We start from the raw sequence: 20,519 nt of genomic DNA, 5'->3' as shown, positions 1-20,519 counted from the left end.
ATGCCATGTGGCCAGAAAACCAAAACATAAAACAGAAGCAACATTGTAACAAATGCAATAAAGACTTTAAAAAATGGTCCACATCAAAAAATCTTTTAAAAAAAGACAAAAACTATATTACAAAGATGTTCTTAACAACCCTATATATGATAACAAAATCCAGAAAATAACCTATATGCCAAATACTAAAGAAATGTTTAAGTAAATGATAGATTCCCAACCCAATGGAATATTACACAGCTATGAAAATGATGGCCATGCTATGTACCAAATGTAAAGGTGTTTATAAAATAATTCAAAATCCTTGAAGTATTTTGTAGAAAGGTATGCATCTATGAGTTACCTTCCGCAGAAGAAAGAGCAAATTCCAAAGTACTTAATGAAGGTGAAAAGAAAATTCACGATCTTGGGTCTGTATAATAGATTTTAACAAGAAGCAAAGAAATGGAATAACCCTAAGATAAGAGTGGGAAAATTCAAACTCGTAGACATGTTTCTAAATTTCCAAGTTGTATTCTGGGAAGAGGTACAGCACACGTTAATACTGATGACTGGCTTTAACAGCAGACTGCACACAGAGAGCAGCAAGCTATCTTCGGACTGCTCTGAATATAATCACTTGTGTGCTGAAGATCACAGAGTAAGTCCCAAGGGTTGCTAAAGAGCAGTAAACTGTCAGCATCTTGCATGCAGAAACCCTTGGGAGCAGGAAAGTTATTTTGGAATACGATTTTTTTAAAAAAATCACAAAGGTCCAGATTTGTCTGCCCTCAAACACCCTTGAGTAACAGATGGCCAAATCTCCTTTCTATAAGTTAAAAGAGGGGGAAATGATGATTCCCGGTCCTTAGTGTCTGCCTTTAGTGAAGACAGTTGGTACTTCTAGTTAAATGTAATTATCCCCTAAATTCCAGGTGTTTAATTCAGCTGTTTAATGTTGCTGTACTGAATGGCTGGATTCAGAAGGACCTGAGGCCATGTCCAGTTTCTCTGGCTACTTATTAGCTCAAGTCCTCCATGCTGGGACCGGGCAAGAACATTAAGGCAAAGTTAGTTCCAGGCGGTTTCCAATTTTCCCAAGTGAAGGAGAAGTAGTTAAATGTTTGGACTTGAATGAGATATCCTACTAGGTTAGATGCTGTAGAAAAGGGAGAATTTATGGAGGTGTGGAATACTAGAGGGCTAAAAATTAAGCAGAGAAAGTCAATATAATAAACTTGTAAACAGGGCTTGTCTGGATCAGTCACACAAGTTACAGGCTCACACACACACACACACACGTGCACACGAATGTACATGTACACATAGGCTGACTGTTGTTCCAAAGCCATCAAAGCTTCAGGCTTGAGACTAACATTTTCATTTAGGGATATTTCAGATCAGGGCTAGGAGAAATGATACATGATTTATCTTAAACCTGAGAGACCAAGGTACAGTTGGAAGTTGGAGGCAAAAAATCCCAAGTGAATATAGTGAAGGAAACAGGAAGTTTTAGAAAAGAACGTGGGTGTGCAGAAATCTAAGAGTAACACTCAAATGAGATAATATCATGATTAAAAGCTGTACAGGGAAACTGGTGATGTGATAAATATCTATACATTTAACATCAGGCAACCTATATAGTTTGGCCCCAGGAAGAAACAGCCAGCCTGGCTGTACCGAGTTCGCTTTCAGCCAGCAACTATGTGTGGGAAGTTCGTGTGTTTTGAAGAACAAATGAAAAGGCAGGGCAGCACGTGCCATAACTGCTGAAGCTTGCGCCGCAGCAACGAAGACCCAATGCAGCCAAAAATAAAGAAATAAATAAATTAATTAATTTTTTTAAAAAACGGCAGGGCAGGAGTGGTAATGGTGAATTTGCAGCTCGAAACTCAAGCATGTTTTAATTAACTGAGTTAGTGTACATAATCTGGCGACAATCTTCAGTGTATTTATGGTGCACTGTTAGAGGAAGCTGTGGCCTGGCACAATCAGAGATTAAGGTACACAGTGTGGATGCCCCGTGGCATATACCCGGACAAAACTCTAATTTGAAAAGATACACACACCCCTATGTTCACAGCAGCACTATTCACAATAGCCAAGACATGGAAGCAACCTAAATGTCCATTGACAGAGGAATGGATAAAGAAGATGTGGTACATGTATACAACAGAATATTACTCGGCCAACAAAAAGAATGAAATAATGCCATTTGCAGCAACATGGATGGGCCTAGAGTTGATCATACTAAGTGAAGTAAGTCGGACAGAGAAAGACAAATACCATATGATATCACTCATATGTGGAATCTAAAAAATAATACAAATGAACATATCTACAAATCAGAAACAGACTCACAGACATAGAGAATAGACTTGTGGTTGCCAGGGGGGATGGGGGGTGGGGGAGGGAGGATTGGGAGTTGGGGATTAGCAGATGCAAACTATTATATATAGAATGGATAAACAACAAGGTCCTATTGTATAGCACAGGGAACTATATTCAATATTCTGTGATAAACCATAAGGGAAAAGAATATGAAAAAGAATATATATATATATATAACTGAATCACTTTGCTGTACAGCAGAAAGTAACACAACATTGCAAATCAACTGTACTTAAATAAAAAAAAAATAATGTGGATATTGACATGTGTTACAGGATTGAATAGGAGGGAGAGGTGTGTCTCTGCTTAAGCTCCGAGACTACTGAAAAATGGGTGCTAAAGCATTTCTGTGCTCCCCTCCCGTCCCCAGAGGACCCTTTTGTGAACAACAGGAGCTACTTGAGATGGAGAAACCACCATCAGATCAGAGGCATTTCAGCTCAGCTTAACTGGCTTGCCCTGCAGTGGAGAGAATCTGGTGTCCCCCTAAGGTGGTGTTCCTACAGATTCCCTGGGGGATGCTTTACCTTGGTTACCACTCAAGACTCTTGCCTCACATTCGATGAGGGGTAACCAAGCACCTGATGGGTGGATGGATGAGTCAGCATGTGTATCCCACTGGGTTATATTCACCTTGGGTATTTTTTGGCTGGATAGTTAGAGCTGGCACCCAGGCATTTCTTACCAAGGGCCCAGCCCTGAAGACACCATACGCCTATTAGCAGGCCTGGCTTCTTTGCACACAAGTCCCCTAGAACTGGGTCTAAGTACCGGCCTTTGGCTTGTTCTTTCTCCCTTGATAGCTTCTTTCCCATCAACCCCCAAGTTCCCAATAGTTAACATTCCCTTGGGAAGATCTGAGAAAGAGAGAGAGGAAGCTACACTTGGAAAGAAGATTGCTTTGTACTTTATTTACAACAGAATGTAAGAAAAAGTAAGTTATTATCAATAATAAATAACTGGGAAAAAAACACAAAACAGCCATAAAATGACACAGGAGGATGGCGTGTGTGAGGATCAATTTTGTTTGCTTTGCTTGCTGTCTATAACACTGTGCATCCCAAAACTTGGTCCCTCAGCTGTGGCAGTGGTATATTGACTCATTTAATCAAGATCTCAGCTCGAAATGTAAACACTAAAAATTACACTTGAAGCTACATACAAGTGGCACAGGTATAACATCAACTCAAAGAACCTCTCCTGGGTGACACACAGAAACTGAAGGGAGACTTGCAATTCAACAGACAGGCTTTCGATTTTAAGCAAAAACATTTGAGAGGCTTATCCTAAAGCATTTGTTAACTTAACGACAAAATAACAATAACAGCATCTGGAAAGGTCTCAACGTATTCACATTCTCTTATTGCACTAACTCCTAAAAAGCTTAAACACTTACATTTCAAATGAAACAGATTGTTTTGAAGGTAGAACACAGAAGAATCTGGTATGTGTTGCCTCCGTATGTCATTGCCGCGCTCTTGTGTAACACTCGGTTTCAGCAGGAAAGAACAGTATTATATGATTTATGATCAAGTGCAGTCACTGGTTTTTTTTTCTTTAATTTCAAGAATTATGGCTTAGATGGCATATCGTCACCCAGCCTACTGAATCAGATGATCAGAAAGGGCCTAAAACTATTTAAACAATCTTTCCCTATTGGATTATCTGAGTACGTATTACACATGGAGTAAATTATTCTCTGGCCCTTCTGAAAAGTAAAATTGTTGTTGACCTATGCCAGCCAGTGGTGTGTCGTCTCTGAGCCACTGAAAAGATGCTAAGGCGAGTAGAATTTTAAAATACGCATAAATCCATTAGCCTTGAAATTTTCATGGAAAAATGATTTCTTGAGAAGTGTCAGAATCTATTCTCTTAGGTCACTGTTTATTACAGTGTCTTGGAAGAAAACCACATAATAACTTTTGGGGGTCTTTTTGTGTTTTTTAAGTGTCTACATTAGACACACACAATTGTGCTATTTAGAGATTTATTTTCACAACCAAAAACATGGCTAATAAATACCTCCAAATAAATTAAAGCCATTTTCCCTCACACAAGTGCAAGACCCAAACAGAAGTGTTTATAAATTCGTTCACCAGTGAACTCGTATTGTTTTGGTTATCACGTAGTGACAAAAATGTCATGGACTCCTTTGTTGTTTTGCTTCTTCTTTGCTTTGTCTTATTCCAGCCCAAAAGTAGGAAAATGAAATGGTCTTCAGAGCTGACTTCTGACAAAGTTTATGTGGTAAAAACACCAAGGCCTTCTTATCCTGGGAAAGCACAGCAAAGCAACAGTGCTGTACTATAGCCAATGAAAAGCACAAGGGCATTTCGTAATTTGAAGTCCATCCAAAGTAATGAAATTTATGGTCATTTTGATGGTCTCCATTAACATGAGAGACAAAGATCGGGTGAGCATAAGTGTTATTCTGTGGATTATTTATTTCAATTTGGCTACCAGAGACTTAAAACTGGTGGTGTCGGATTCACTATATTTATATATATACAGGTATAATACAATTTTGGTGAACAAGGTTGAAGGTTTCCACATTGCAGACAGAGGCACTGAGTTAAGATTCTATTCTTCCCCCAAACATGCTTAATGAATTCAAGTTTCTGCTTTTTTTTCTTCTAAATTTCCATCATGCAGCCATTTAATTTCCAGCCTTATAGGAATTAATAATGTTCTATGTACACATTCATCGCAGGCTTGTACCCCACAATAAACAAATTCGTGTATGGAGACTGTGAAATGACACTTGAAAATCAAGACAAATAAAATACTGAAGTCATTTATGCCTTGTGATGACTGGATTAAATATTCAAAGCAGCTAAAGGAATATCTGCACCCCTCCCCCCCCCGTTAAAATGCACACAAGCCACATGTAGACAGAAAAACTGAACATACTTTAAGAGCACACGTATTTGTTGGCTAAGAATCACACTATCAGTGGTAGCTTTGCAAGTAATGTCTGTGGTATTGTACTGGCTATAAGAAAACTCACAGTAGGAAACCAGAAATTAGCTTTCTAAAGCATATAGAATTGCTGACCTTGATAGCAGAAGCTACTTTACAAAAATGGAAAATTAGCAATGGCATCAACAGAAAAACTAGGTCCAGATGTGTGAACACGCACAAAATAAATTCATTCCATGCAAAAATCGCGATCCCACCCCATCCTGATTTCAGCTTGCAAATGGTAAGCAAATATACACACTATGTCAGTGTCTTCTGAAAGGAGAATTTTACTTCCAAAGGGAAACATTCTTGTTAAGTGCTACTGTGTCGAAAGAGAGCCATTGAGAAGTCCAAGAGGTCTTGATAAAAGATTGAGTTTTCCCACAAGCAAAAATCATGCTACCATACTATGCAAAGGCGGTGTCTTACTATGGTGCTATCCATCTTAGGGAAGAGATGCACTGTTGATCTAAGCTATTTGCAACGGGTTCCCTTTGAGTTCTGGGTTTATTTATTTATTAAGCTAAATGTCAACCTATAGATAAAGAAATGATCTTGACAATCTGACATATGACTTAGAACACTTGGTGCTGGGCTCGTGGGGCCAGCACCTGCACCTTGGGAGAGTTTGTCAACTGGAAGGACACTAGGCAGAGTGCTGGGCTCTGAGAGAGAGAAGCAGGCAGGGTCCACTGGCTGAGAGGCTGTGTAAGAGGAGGAGGATACGCTCCTTGGTCTATGTTGTTTCCTTTGGAATCTGTATTTGGGGAAGGTCCCTTTCCTGAGGTTGGAGGTTATGGTCAGGAAGGCTAGCTGGGGCCCTGGAGTTGCCCAATTACCTTGCTCTCTTCCTCTCTTGGAGGACAAAAGGAAATGCTAGATTCTGTTTGCTCTTCCTTCTGTGTTTAAAGGCAGTGAGGTGCGAAGGTGGCAGAGTCTTCTCTTTAGATCAAAGGAGAGTTCTCTTTCTGCCACTTTGGTGAGTGATCTTGTCTCCCGTCAACCTCGAGTCTAATCTTGCATTACCAATACTCTCAGAAAAGAAAGCTAGACAGAGGGGCATCTTTTATCACTTTTCCTTTTTACTCTACAGATAGGAGTCAGCCATTCTGCTCATTTTCTCCTCCCACTTGACTGTATTCACTCGACTTTTGTGACATTCCCAATATCTGGATTTCAAGTAAGGAGCAAGAGAATGACAATCTTTTCTAAGGTCCAGTGATGGGCAATCCGTTCCAGGGAGGTCTGGATGTTATTAAGAGTAAAATGAGGAAGGGGATGGGAGACAACTCTGACAGCGTTAAAGTCCAGGTAGCTTACTCTACCCTTGAACTTCTTTGAATGGGCAAAGAGTCAATGAATTCTACTCAATTAATTGCAAATTCTGAGAATCTTAAAGGATGACGGAAGGTGACAGGTCAAGGTTCGTTGGTACCTGTAGAAAAAAAAGACGTTTGCCTCACCTGGGCCTCTTGGTTCCTAAACCAAACCATCCCCAATCAGACAGTTATGGTCACATTCATCCACGTAATTCTTAAAGATTTCTGAGGCCACAAGGGCACGAAGGGGAAAGTTATTAAAAGACAGAAACAAGTGGAATCTTTATTAAATTCTGTGAAAGGTATAAATAAGTTATTGTTAATTGCACTTGGAGCCTCTACACGTTGATAATTAAAATTTCCAAAAAATTTAAAGAGTTAATTAGGCCCCAAATCCTGAGTCAGACTAACCCAAATAGGAATCTCAGTAACTACTGGTATTCAAGTATTGGTAAGGAGCAGTTCAAAATTTAACAATTAGGTATGTTACGCCTGAGAATATTTTTGAGAATTTCAGGTTTGATGGGAGGAAACTGACTTCACTATTTCACTACACCTTGTAACACAGTGGTGCAAAGTTTTCACTTATTTACCCTTGAAGTCCATGCCAACCTCATCAAATGCCCAATAAACAAGGCTTCCTCCCTGGCATCCAGCTGTGGCTACAGAAGATCCCTTCTGTCCTTTGCAAGTCTTACATTTTACATCTAATATGACGCTGTGTGGCATACTTAAGGAATCAATCATAGGTGAAATTACTTAACGACATGCACACTCAAGAGATCAAAGGGACATGTTTGAGTGACAAAGCAGTCTTTTTCTATATCAGATTATTTAAAAAAAAACAAAAAAAAAAACAAAAAAAACAAGACCCCAAACCGAAAATATAAAACCCCATGGAATATTCTTAGGAAGTTACTCTGATTTGGGCCGGCATGGCTTATCTGAAGAGTGTATGCCAGGTAAATTCAGGGTGGCTTTTTTCTCAGGGTCTGGAAGCGTGAGAGTTTCTGGGGCAGACTTTTTCCGGGGCCGATCTTTGGGAACTGACAGAAATTCTGGTGCATCCGTGGAGAGAGGAGTGGACGGGGCACTGGAAGGGGCACTGCGGACTGAGGAAGGCAGCAGGGGAATGCCGGAGATAGAAATGGCAGGTGGGAAAACGCCAATTTTCTTGTTGGTGGCTTCCTGAGTGGCTCGTTCAAATTCTCGGACTTCATCCATTGTCATGTCTTAAAGGAAGAAAAACAGAAAGAAGGAAAAAATGAGCAGGTATTTAGAAGAGATGCAAAGGGATTCATCTCTCTGCCTGTTTTTAAAGGACCCATCAGAACTCTATGATAAAGGGATCTCTCCAGATTATAAACCCAAATTATCATCGAAATACTAAGCCCTGAATTTTTTTCTTTTGACTGAGGCAGACCTCTGAAAAAAAAAATTCCTTTATGAGTATCCATCCAAGATTTTCCAAAGCACTTTTCAGTGAGTACTTTAAATATTCTGAAAAAAGAACTTATCAGGAGAGTACAGAAGCACACCGGAGCTGTGTGTGTCTGTGTGTTGTGCATATGGTATGGTATGCAGGGCTATTATTAGACCTGGCCATCTTTTCTATAAAGGGAAGATTATTAAAGCAATCAATGGCCCCAAAATGATACATACAGTTATCCACTTTAGATCGTGAAAATATAAGTTCACCTTTATAGGGTAAATAGGCAGATCATCAGAATTTTTCAACGTGCTATCCTCTTATCCAATGAATATACTTTTTGCATTCTAGGGGTTACTTGTTTCCTGACTGTGTATCCACCCTGAGATTTTTCAGATGCTGTGTTTTAATTATTTCTTCTTAAAAAACAAGTAAGATATGACAACAACAACAACAAAATCTGCTAACTATCCCCAAACCAAAAAAACAAAACCATTTCTCAAGGAAACATAAAAAGAAAAAGAGCAGAGAACAAAAGAATAGTATCACATAATGGGTGAGAATTCTATTTAAAAGAAAAAAGAGCATTATTTGGCATTCAAGAAATAAATTCAGTGACGCCTCATTTAACAGGCATTGTCAGATGGTGTAGACTTTCCAAATACCTGAAATGTTATTATGTGAGAAAGTAAAAAAAAAAAAAAAAAAATTCCTTTAAATGTAAATCCTTCCCTAATGTAACTACAGTGAATAATGTATTATATACACTTACTATATTTTAGACATAATACACTGAAAGAATATCACTGTGCTATAATACAGTGATGCCTTCTTTCTTAGGGCCAGTTTGCTTTATATAGTTTAGTATCTCTTCTCTCATTCTTAGAAACTCTATTATTACTACTACTATTATGGTTATTATTAATTACTCTCAGTCTGGCTATCCCTGGTATCCTTTGCCAATTTTATTACTGGTAACAGGGAAAACAGGTAACCGGGCATATTAGAAAAAGCTCAGTGAAGGCCTAAAAGCTTGTAAAATGTGAAATCTGCTGCCCATGGATTTCTACATCTGTTTTAGCTTCCAAAGACCCATTTTTCATTTGTGGCCTCTCCCATGAACTTAGTAGGTGATACCACATTAGATGATACCACATAAACTGGTATGAAACATAGAGCCCTTTGGAAATACTAACTATGGAGTTAATATAGTATTAATCATTAGGAGATTATATATATATATATATATATATATATATATATAGAGAGAGAGAGAGAGAGAGAGAGAGAGAGAGAGAGAGGGAATCATATCATAACATATGAGCTATGAGCAAACCAGGAATATTGCACAAAAAACAAAATCCTTAAGAGGATTTCCTGGGAACAATTATTAAAATTTTCTGAAAGGAAAACGTTCTTACAAAGGAAATAAAAAATTATGCCTGTGTTGACAGAATATGAAATTCAGAATATAGCAAGAACTGTACCTGTAAACTTACCACTTTAAAAAAATACTAAGACTATTAAACATGCTCAGAAATAAGATTAAGTTCTTTAAAAGGAGGTATTTCAAAACAAAATTGAGAAGCAGCCGCATAGCACAGGGAGATCAGCTCGGTGCTTTGTGACCACCTAGAGGGGTGGGATAGGGAGGGTGGGAGGGAGACGCAAGAGGGAGGGGATATGGGGATGTATGTATACATATAGCTGATTCACTTTGTTATACAGCAGAAACTAACACAACAATGTAAAGCAATTATACTCCAATAAAGATGTTAAAAAAAAAAGTATAGGAAAAGTAAAAAATAAAAACAAATTGAGACTCAGAAAAATCTCAGTGAATTTCAGCAAAATCTCAGCAGTATGTTTCTGCTATAATAAATGATATCATCTTTGAAAAATCAGGTTTTCTATATAAGTGGTTGAATATAGTGCTCTACTCCACACATCCAGCAGGGGGCAGAAATCATCCAAAGTACAGAATTTTGATTTTACACTCCCGTTCAGAGTCTCTTAGAAGTTCTCTTCCTTGAAAGTATTGAACCTACTCAATTGAACAGGAGACCCTTATTTCCTTATTGCCCATGGCCATGAATGTTCATTTTGCCTAATTTCAACCTAGCTTGTCTCTACTCAGGTCAATTATTTAAATTTACTGAGCGCCCATGCAGTTTTTATTTGTGATGGACAGCAGCCTCTTGATTTCAACTTTTTCATTATGATAGAGAAGAAAAATATAGAAAAATAAATGACCCCCAATTTGATGGAATTCAAAGAATAAGGGAAATGGTGGTAAGCATTTAAAGATAACCATGTTGGGACTTCCCCGGTGGTCCAGTGGTTAAGACTTCGCCTTCCAATGCAGGGGGTGAGGGTTCCATCCCTGGCAGGGGAACTAAGATCCCACATGCCTCCAGGCCAAAAAACCAAAACATAAAACAGAAGCAATATTGTAACAAATTCAATAAGGTGTAAGAACTTAGAATGAGGAAAGCACTGTTTAGTGTCCTTTGGCTACCCGGCATCTTCCCCTTTCCTCTGGCTTCCTTTGTCTTGTGGTGCTTATATATAGTGAGTGGCTTTCAGAGAGCAGCTGAGAGGGAACAGGTGTCTAACATTCCTAGAGAAAAGGTAATTGAAAGTGACAGAAATTCAAGGACAGTTTCCTTAATGAGCACTTCTCACTTTAGAACAGGGAGAGAGGAAGGGGGAAGTCCTATAGGAACTGGTCGGTGCCTACAGAGGAACACCTCCTGATCCAAACAGCTTTCTGCAAATCCAATCACTGCATCCAAAATGGGGAGGAAGAGTTAGGGCCATTTCAACCTCAAGGGCAGTCACATGCATCCAATAGCAGTGCATATGTCTTACAGGGCACATTCCAAAGACATGCTCTGAAAAGTTCACTAGAAATTTCCAAAGTGCAACCAAAGGTCTTTGCACATCTAAAGCATTTACAACAATAGCCATCTGTCAATTTCCTATAACTACGCTGTCAATTTCTTAAATATCTAGCGTGTATTATTCTGGGGCTAACAGACATGTGGGCTCAAGCTGGCACCCAAAGAGATCACAGCTCTGGCCAAAGATACATTGAAATGACTTGGCAATTACATCTTTCTTTGTTATCTGTCACTCCTCTTCATTAGCACGAATGATTGAGATAGAACTATATTTAAGATGCTGGCATACACCGTACGGTCAGCTCTCAATCACCAATGTGCCATTAAATAACCTCAGGTTCTCTGATGCTTAAGTCCTGGGCTAGATCTAGCTCACCACACCTTCACTGCTCAGCCAGTATGTATGCATAGACGGCAGCCCCGTCTGGACATGAACCTAAGTAAAAAGGAAGTGATTGGGTAAGACAGCCATAAAGAGCCCTAGGAAGCATTTCAAAGCAAATGTAAAGAAACCTAAAATACTAGATGAGCCAGAATGAATGACTTAAATGAATGACTGAGTGTTAACTATGTCTTTAAAAGTTACTGGCATTGATGGTCTAGCTTTCTTATGACGTCCGTTTTTACCCCTCTGTTCTTTTGTGGTGCAGGCCACACAATGTTTCCACTCTACATGCTCTTGGTTTTATGACCAAAATAACCCCCGAGTCAAGCGGCTTTAAAGAATGGAAATGTCTGGAAGCAAGAGGTAACACTGTCCAATTAAGACCCAGCTCAGGTTCTTCACCAACAGCCTCTGGGCGACGACGCTTTTTTGTAGAAGTTTGAGAATTGATGCATTTGAAGTCTTTTCAAAGATCAGTTTATGTGTACGTTTGGTAAAGGGTGGGCAACATGTTTTAAAAATTCTACATACACTTGTTTGGGCCTGGCTCTCTATGTCATCCACAGTGGAGGAATGCTGATTGCAAACTTTTATGTTGGTTTGTTCATGCATGTTTTTCTCGTATTCCCGAACATCATCCATTGTCATATCTGAAAGAAGGTCAAGATGTTGGCAACTTCCGTTATTAAATGCAAACTTTCAATGGGGGAGACTTCAGGGGAAGAAGGCAGCTTAGCAGAAGTCAAAGAGAGGAGTAAAAAGCAGGGAACTCACTAACTTTATGAAGAGTCAATCATAAAGTTAGCTAAACCAGCCAAAGGGGGAGTGAATACAAGGAAGTTTAGTCAAAATAGTCTTAGAACTGAGAAGAGTGGAAATTATTTAGGGGTGATTCTTGTAAAGTGAGCTAGGTGGGTAGAAAGTATTAGCTCGTGGATAGGGCTGTAGCCTGAGATCTCCTAAAAGCATGGTTAGAAGATCCCTTTAAGGCACAGGGTCAGGTTTGTGTGGTCTAATACTTACCTTCCATATACCTTTCAAAATAGATTTGGAGATTCTTTACAACAATGCATTCAACAACAGAAAGGACACTTTCATTGCTATTGTAAGAGACATGACATAGAGGGCAGAGAAATGATGTTCACTGCTACCAGTGAGATTTGGTGCAATGCTCACACAGAGAGGTATTTTTGCATGGAATACATGGTGTCAGAGAGTACAGGTCTACACTGAACTTCAAGTCTAGCATAACGGCACAAAGATGGCTGGCACTACTTCCCCCCACTCTGATCTCTAAATAAAATGGCACATGACATTATGATGTCTGGCCTGAGTCTTCACTTTTTCAGTATTTCAGAATGATGATTTCTTAATCCAGTGGTTCTCAACAGGGGACAATTTTGTGACATTTTTGGCTGTCACCACTGGGGTGGAGGTGCCACTGGCATGTAGTGGGTAGAGGCCAGGGATGCTGTGGCACATCCCACAGTGCACGGCCCTCCCCGCCTCCCCAGCAAAGCATGATTTGGTCCAAAATGTCAGTGGTGCCAAGGTTGAGAAGCCTTGTCTAAATCCACCTGATAAAAAACTTCAGCAAAGAACCTGTTATCTTCAATAGGTGAAACACATAAAAATAACAATTAGTCTCACATTAAATACTTCTGTTGCTTTATCCTCCACTCCCCACTCCACTCCTTCGTTATTTTACAACATTTTATTTGCAGTTTCCCCAGATGGGCATTCTCCTGTCACTCTCACGGCAGAATTTAACTTCATGACTCTTTACAATGAATGGTACATGCACAACAATTGGTTAATCAAGCTACCGCCTTGGTCACTAGTTAGCTTGGTGGGGATTTAGAGCGGGTATTTACAGCTGCAATTTTTCCTTAAGTCATTCCTGCATCATGTGGTCTGGTGTCTTTTTATATCAATCCATGTGTGTCATGTGAGAGTCTCTTCAGTTCTAAAGGGCAGACTTGCCAGAAGTTTATGAATTAATTCAGTGTAGTCTTGCGGCCAAGATGGAGGGCAGCTCTAAATCCACACCTGGGCTATTTTATTTAGCTGATGGTCCCCCTCCACACCCCGAAACCGTTAATCAAAAATGCTGTCCATAAGCAATGTAAGTATCAAGAAAGCTAAGCAACAGTCTGGCCAAGCAAAGAGCATGCTTTTCTTTTAGAAAATCAAGGTAACTGGAAAGCAGTAAAGAGATGCTGCTTTGTGATTGAACAAATGCACCTTTGTTAACAATAATAACAGCCTTTCAATACAATCACTTTAATTTCAATGGCTGGTTATCAAAATTTCTTAAACACAAATACACCTGGAATGAATACTTAGGTCATTTTAAGTTAAAAGTTTAAAATTTAAAGAAATTTCTTTATACATATGTTCATTAGACACTTTATTTCCCCCCTCGCTGGCATGCCAGTAATTTTGAAAACAAAAACAAAGGCGGTTTCATTTCTTTGTTCTAGTGAATCTCAAAGGAAATCATTCTTTATCTTTAATTAGCTCAATGTTAAGAGAGGGGCTTAAACTGTGTGACTATGGGCTTTCAAAGATATCTCAATTTTTATGGATGTGAAGAAAGATTTAATAACAAAGATACTAATTATTATCTTGTTCATAATAGTGAAAAATTGAAAACAACTCAGGGGCCTGATGGTATTATGCAGCGGTTATAAATGATGCAGAAGGATATTTAACACTATAGAGAAATGTCCTTGGTATATTGTTAAATAAAAAATTGGAGGTAAAAGAAATCATTTTTTGCCAGAAAAGCATTATATACATTTAAAAAAGACTTTTGAAAGGGTACACTTCAAAATGTTAACAGTGATTGTTTTGAGGAGTTGGAATTATAGGTAATTTTCATTTTCTCCTTTTTGTTTATCTATATTTTCTAAATTTTCTACATCAAATATGCATTACTTCTGTAAGAAAGAAAAAGAGAACATTATTTTAAAATTGATTATTTGGGGTCATTAGAAGATGGATACCATCAATTTGCAAATAGGTAAGAAGATATACTTTTCTAGAATTTTTGCCGACTCTAGAAACATGATCCCTTTTTTCTTAAAATGAAGAGTTAAGAAACAAAGTTGCAGAAAATTTCATCTGAAAGAAAAAAAAAATCTCTCAATTAGGCCACATAAGAATGAACATTTCTAGGGAGTTCCCTTGTGGCCTAGTGGTTAGGATTCGGTGCTTTCACTGCCGTGGCCTGGGTTCAATCCCTGGTCAGGAAACTGAGATCCTGCAAGCCGAGCAGCATGGCCAAAAAAAACCAAAACCAAAACCAAAAAAAACTGAAAAACATTTCTAGTAGTTCTCTAAAAGATGATGATAATTTGGTCCCAGCCAATGCTGAAGGAAAATATTGGGCTGGCCTAAAAGTTCATTTGGGTTTTTCCATAAGATGTTATGGAAAAACCCAAATGAACTTTTAGGCCAACCCAATACTTTTGTCTAAATTCTGAACTATCCCCACATACCATACATGCTTATGGAAATGACGTCAACATTTTCAATATTCCTCAATAATTTATGCAAAGCCTAATCAAGTGAAAATGTTCCTATTCAGGTTATCTGGTAGAATGCATTATGTCTTTCTTCAGCAAAATATATTACCTCAAAATCTACACATGAATCAATTTTTTAGTAAATTTAATTACACACACACAATGACAGATTATACTTTTGGAGATGATTCATCTTCATTACTGATTGATTTTCAATGATCAGAGTGACTTCTCACAGTTTAGGTTCAGATCTCTTTGCTCCCAGCAAACAAGTGCTTATGTGTATCAGAGAAACTCAAAGGAATCGTATGTCAATTATTTTGCAAATAAACTGATCAATAATCACCCCTTACTTTATAGATTTGAAAGGTCACAATTTACTTTTCTTAAGTAAAGTTTCTTAAATGAAGTGTTCTTAAATAACACTGGCCTAACTCCCTGATTTAAGAGACTATTGGAACTAGTACCAAATTTCTTCTGATAAGGAAGGCATATCCTAGTATCTCTGACACTTGGCTATCAGAGTGTCACTGATAATCTGGGGGTATAAATGCCCTCTTCATCGCAAGATTTTCTGTCTTTGCCCTCTTTTAAGACCATTTCTGTCCTTCTCTTTCTCGCCCTCCTTCAGGTGAGGAGAGTAAGCAGACCCCAGACTTCTGTCCCAGCATGTAGAGGTCACACTGAATTGGCCTGGGTAGAACCCTTTTCTCTACCACCAGCTCAGCTTTGTCAAAGAAGCTCTGGATTCAGGGGATTTGTTAATTGAGAAGCTTCTTCAATTTCTTAAACCATGAACTAAGCAAAATATACCTCTGTATGAGTCTTGGTCTGCTTCAACTATTTTCTGCTTTGTTATAAAATGCAGATTTCAGTTATTATTTACTTATTGAATCACTCAAGTAATGCATGAATTATTTTCCATAGAAATAATTCAAGTAGTACTGGATTACATAGAGAAAACAGAGTAATTCCTTTTAACTTCCCTTATCAATCCTGTTCCTTCTGGAGATAACTGCCAGATTTTTTTCTATGAATTCACGTGTATGTTACTATTACACACAGTCTCATTTAATTTCACATTTATGGAATCATACTATAGTATACTATACGATACATATTATTCTGGCTGACTTTTCCCACTAATGGAAAAAACATATTTCCATACCAGTATGTAGAGAACTACCTTATTCTTTTTAACTGTTACACACAATATTTATAGTATGATTCTATCATAGTTAACTTGACCATATTTCTGCTAATGGACATTTACATGGAGACTAGATTTTAGCTCTTATAAACAACACTACACTGAACAGCTTTGTACTTATATTCACGAACATGTGTATTCCTCAAGAATAAATATCTAGAAGTGGAATTACTGGGTCACAGGTTATTCGTACTTATCACTATCATTTTTTTTACAGAAACCGTTAGTATGTTCTTCCACCTATCCAAAACTGGATTATTATCACTCTTTATAAAACTTCGGCTATCAGATGGGCAAATGTCATATCTTCTTGTTGTTCTCATTATGTTTCTTGTGATTAGTAGTGAGGTTATTGGTCATTTGCATTTCTTCTTCCATGGTTTACCTATTCATGTTCTTTACCTTTTTTTCTACTGAGTTGTTGGATTTTTGATTTATATACTGTAGATATTAGTCCTCTGTTGGCTACATATGTTGCAGATAGCTTCTGTTAGTCTTTCAACTTTGTTTCTGGTGGCAATTTTCTTTCAATCATTTTATTAAAGAAGGCAGGTTTATTTCACTGGAAGTGGAGGCAAGACTGTATATTTGAAAAGCCTTTAGGATAGAAGTCATTTGAACCTACAGAGAAACTGCAAATGACATGGAGCAAAATGTCTGCAAGCAGGGATTTTCCTTCATTGTACTGCACAGCTGCAGCAGTGACAATTTTAATAAAGCGCCATATACCCTAATTCAGTGACCTGTCCAATGGCACATTATATTTTATGTCCTTCTACAAATGTTTTCTCTCCATTTCCAGGCTCCTCAGCCTACACAGAAGTAAACTTTTTTTTTTTTTTTTCTCTAAGTCAAAATGGAAGTCTTAAACAAGTGGTTGGTCAGAGGAAGCTCCAGCAATCATGAATTAGGTTTGATACACCTTTGACTCCAGGAGAATGGTTGGCCATGCTTTGGGAAGTGCTTTTTTTTAAAAAACTCTTTAAAATGGTTATAAATTCAATAGATGCTTGTTATAAACAGTTTACTTTTTTTTTTAATAGTTTACTTTTTTGTAGTGAAAGTAGCCAATCCTCAAGGTTTGGTGCATACCCTTTCCATGTAATTCAGACCACTTGATCTAGAATTGTAATCTATAGTTGCGATTTTTTCCCCACAGTTCTTAATTTCGGGAGGTGGAGGAGGGCGCATCACAGATCCCTTTGAAAATGTGATGGAGAGCAATGGGTTCTCTCCCCAGAAAAATGAAGGTAAGCACACACACACAAAATGTTGCATAAGGGCCACAGCACTCAAGTTCATGTTTCAGGAAACCTGAGGCCGTTGGAAAATGCTGGCTTGGTGAACTCAGTCAGCTAATGCTGGTTCCTAAGCTGGCTTCTTTCTCCACCTTGAGCTTGCTTCTCTCGTTGTTAGGCTGCTCTGAGGACTCCAGAATGATTTCTACATCACTTTCATGAGGGAGTTTCATCTATACTAGCCAGAGCTACCCCCTCTACTTTTTTAGAAGGGTCAGGATTCATGAGGTTCCACTCAATCACAACCTCCCTTGGGAAACCCTCTGTGTTCCTCTCTCAAAATACTGTCAGATTTGTGAAGCAAAACCATGCTTTGGTGAAACTGGGCTGCCTATTTTTATCCACCTCCCCTTTCACCCCATCTTCTGAAATGTGCAGTTGTTTCTTCTGATTAGTGTTGCAGTCATGCAGGAGACACCCAAGGCTCATGGATAAAGACCAATCAAGCCTTTGAAAGACAAACTCAATTCCTCCAGCAGTGGAAATGGTTATACTTTACAATGTACAAGAGCAGAATAAAATCTGTTTTGGGAAATAGTTATGTGACAGTCAAATGTTGAAATTCAGAAAAGATACAAAATTAATCCTTGGGCAAGAAACGATCACCATCATCTACAGTGTCTTTTTTTTTTTTTTTTTACTCTTAATTAAGCACTGGAGGTGGTGAGTCTAATCAGGGAGAAGGAGATCATCCAGGGCTGCCAGTGGATAAGGGTGTCCAGTTTGGGCACTGCAGGAACACACAGCCCAGGAGGTCAATGGAGCTAAAATTCAGCCCTAAGCCGACAGCACCTGCTGAACCTGCCCAGAAGGGGAGCCTTTTTTCTAATGCTTACAAGGCATCAGAGTTTAGCAGTTGGCCCTAAAGACATCTACCATTCTCTAGTATAATTAAATTTGGATTGAATTAATTAAACTGTCCCTTCAATCTAATCTGATTTAAAGTCATTCTTAAAATTTTAGTGAGCATCGGATTCATCTGGAGGGCTTGTTAAAACACAAGATTGCTGGGCTGTACCCCTTGAGTATCTGATTCAGTAGGTTGGGGTGGGGTCTGAGAATCTGAACTTGTAACAAGTACCCCAAGGATGCAGATGTGGCAGGCCCACTTGCAGAATAAGTGCCATAAGCTATAGGAAAGGATTTCTTTACTTTGAACCTTTTCCATGTTTACTATGAGAGCCTCACGGAGCCTGTAGAGACCAAAGAAAAATAAGCAACTTCAGGTACCCAAAACTGAAGGTCTGTTCTGGTGGGCCGTGACACAGCCATTTACCTGAAAGGCCCGCAGTCTGCAGCATTACCTTGAATAAGGGGCTGTGGGCAGGGCTATTTTCATTTATTTGACTGAGCGTCTGCATCTGTGTAGTGAAGGAGCTACTGTTCTCCTGGCAAGCAGCTCAGCTGGGGGCAATGATGCCAGTAATTTACATGAAATTGATGGGGTGGTTCTCAGACCCCTTGCTGAGTGAAAAGGCTGCTTGTTTTGGTTGAGGCTAGGATTGTATATATAGTGGGTGGATGCCTTCTCTGGGGAGTACAAGGTGCCCTGACCATCTATATCTGCTAAACCACACGCTTTTTTTCTGCACTCAGATACAGAAAGGGCTTTTTGTCAGTAGACTCCCTGAGTTAATTCCTGTCTCCACCTTACCCATCTTAAGTAGATGTTCTCATCTTAAAGGTCTTCCTTTGATGCATTATTCTAGCTTTGGGCCCCTGTAATAGTCTGAGTTTTGTTTTGTTTTTTTGGACTAAAAGTCTTTAAGTCTCTTCGTTGCTGCAGGCTCGGGTGAGATGGAAAAGAATCGGCCCCGATCCTCTGCACTCCAGCCGTTCCCTTACTAGACTCCCGCCCACATTTTCTTTTTCTATATCTTGCCTCTACTCAAATTCTCTTTTCTGACCAACAGGCTTGCAGTGTTTTGTCCTCTTAATCGGGGCGTGGCCACCCTTTTCGATGCTGCCTTTTCCCAAAAGTCCTCTGAGGCATCCTGGCACTCAGGAGAAATCTACTGAAGTGCCCTGTCTCTTGGTCTTCACTGTGGCAGAGTTTTGGCCCTTCAGGCCTCTGTTCCCTTGCCAAACTTCTCACCAGTTTTGAGCCTCTTATTTGAATAACCTTTTGAAATTCCTTTAGTGTCGGCGGCAAGGATGCCGGGAGCGTGGAGGAGTGCAAGTTGGGGGAGACCAGCAGTTCTTAACCTTTGGGGTGTCTGTACTCCTCCTAAGAATCTGAGAAAAGTTCTCCAGAAAAAGACAACCAAAAAGATTTGTTTAACGATCTGGGGAAGTAATCACAGGAGACTCTCCCTCCCCCTGTCTCTCCGTAGACAACCACACATAGGTGTTCAGGAGGTGTGACAACGTGGCTGCCTGTGAGCGGCGTCCTGGGGGTATGTGCGATAAGAGAGAGCAAATGATGATCTTTCCAAAGAGTCTCTTCCAGAGGTCTGCATTTGAGCAAACCCAGGAAGATGCAAAGATGCATTTGCTTTTCGGAAGATGTGGATCTGGGAAAATTGTGCAAAAAAAAAGCACTCCCATAGCCTACAGAACCCTCTCTTTTAAAATGTGGTCAGAAACAGCTAACAACATTAATAACAAACACTGTCTTTGCCCATTCAGTCCAATGTAACTTTTCACTTCAAATTTGATACCTTCTGCTAAGAGGAGGGAAGGGATTGGTGGAACAATGACAGAAAGGCACCAAAATGCAATCTAGGTTACGCTGAGAACAAATTCAATGTGACTTAGGAAAAGGCCAAGGAGAAGGGCATTTCATTAGGCAATCAGATACGACCCAAGTCACCAACTGGGTGTGTTTGTTTCTTTTTATAGTCAAGGACACTAGCCTCCGATGACTGATTCTGGGAATGTCAAGGATTCTCATGGACAAAATGATAGCACTGGGGATATGGGAAGGGTCGTCCATCCATCATGGGATGAAACAAACCTTGTTTCTTTCCATTTACTGGAAATATACAGAACTTGTTTAATTCTTCCCAAAGCATTAAATAAAAAGCCAGAACAATAGTCTCAATTAGAAATAAGGGGGTACCAATGCCTTTGCCCTTGAATTTTTACAGAGTCCTTATGTTTTTGGTGAGGGAG

The 20,519-nt window shown here is 39.1% G+C and overlaps 1 protein-coding gene across 1 annotated transcript in view; it reads right to left on the bottom strand.

Annotated features, from left to right (window-relative positions):
- Positions 1–6,904: 6,904 nt before the first annotated feature.
- PITPNC1 (phosphatidylinositol transfer protein cytoplasmic 1) overlaps positions 6,905–20,519 on the bottom strand; it is a 257,536-nt gene continuing 243,921 nt past the window's right edge. The window contains exon 9 of the mRNA XM_068530749.1: positions 6,905–7,882. Coding sequence (XP_068386850.1) covers positions 7,566–7,882 — 317 coding nt within the window. The 3' untranslated portion in view covers positions 6,905–7,565. The remainder of the gene's footprint in view (positions 7,883–20,519) is intronic.

The sequence above is a fragment of the Eschrichtius robustus genome, chromosome 20 (genome assembly GCF_028021215.1).
Source record: "Eschrichtius robustus isolate mEscRob2 chromosome 20, mEscRob2.pri, whole genome shotgun sequence".
Classification (NCBI taxonomy): Eukaryota; Metazoa; Chordata; class Mammalia; order Artiodactyla; family Eschrichtiidae; genus Eschrichtius; species Eschrichtius robustus.
This window is presented reverse-complemented; position numbering and strand designations above follow the sequence as displayed.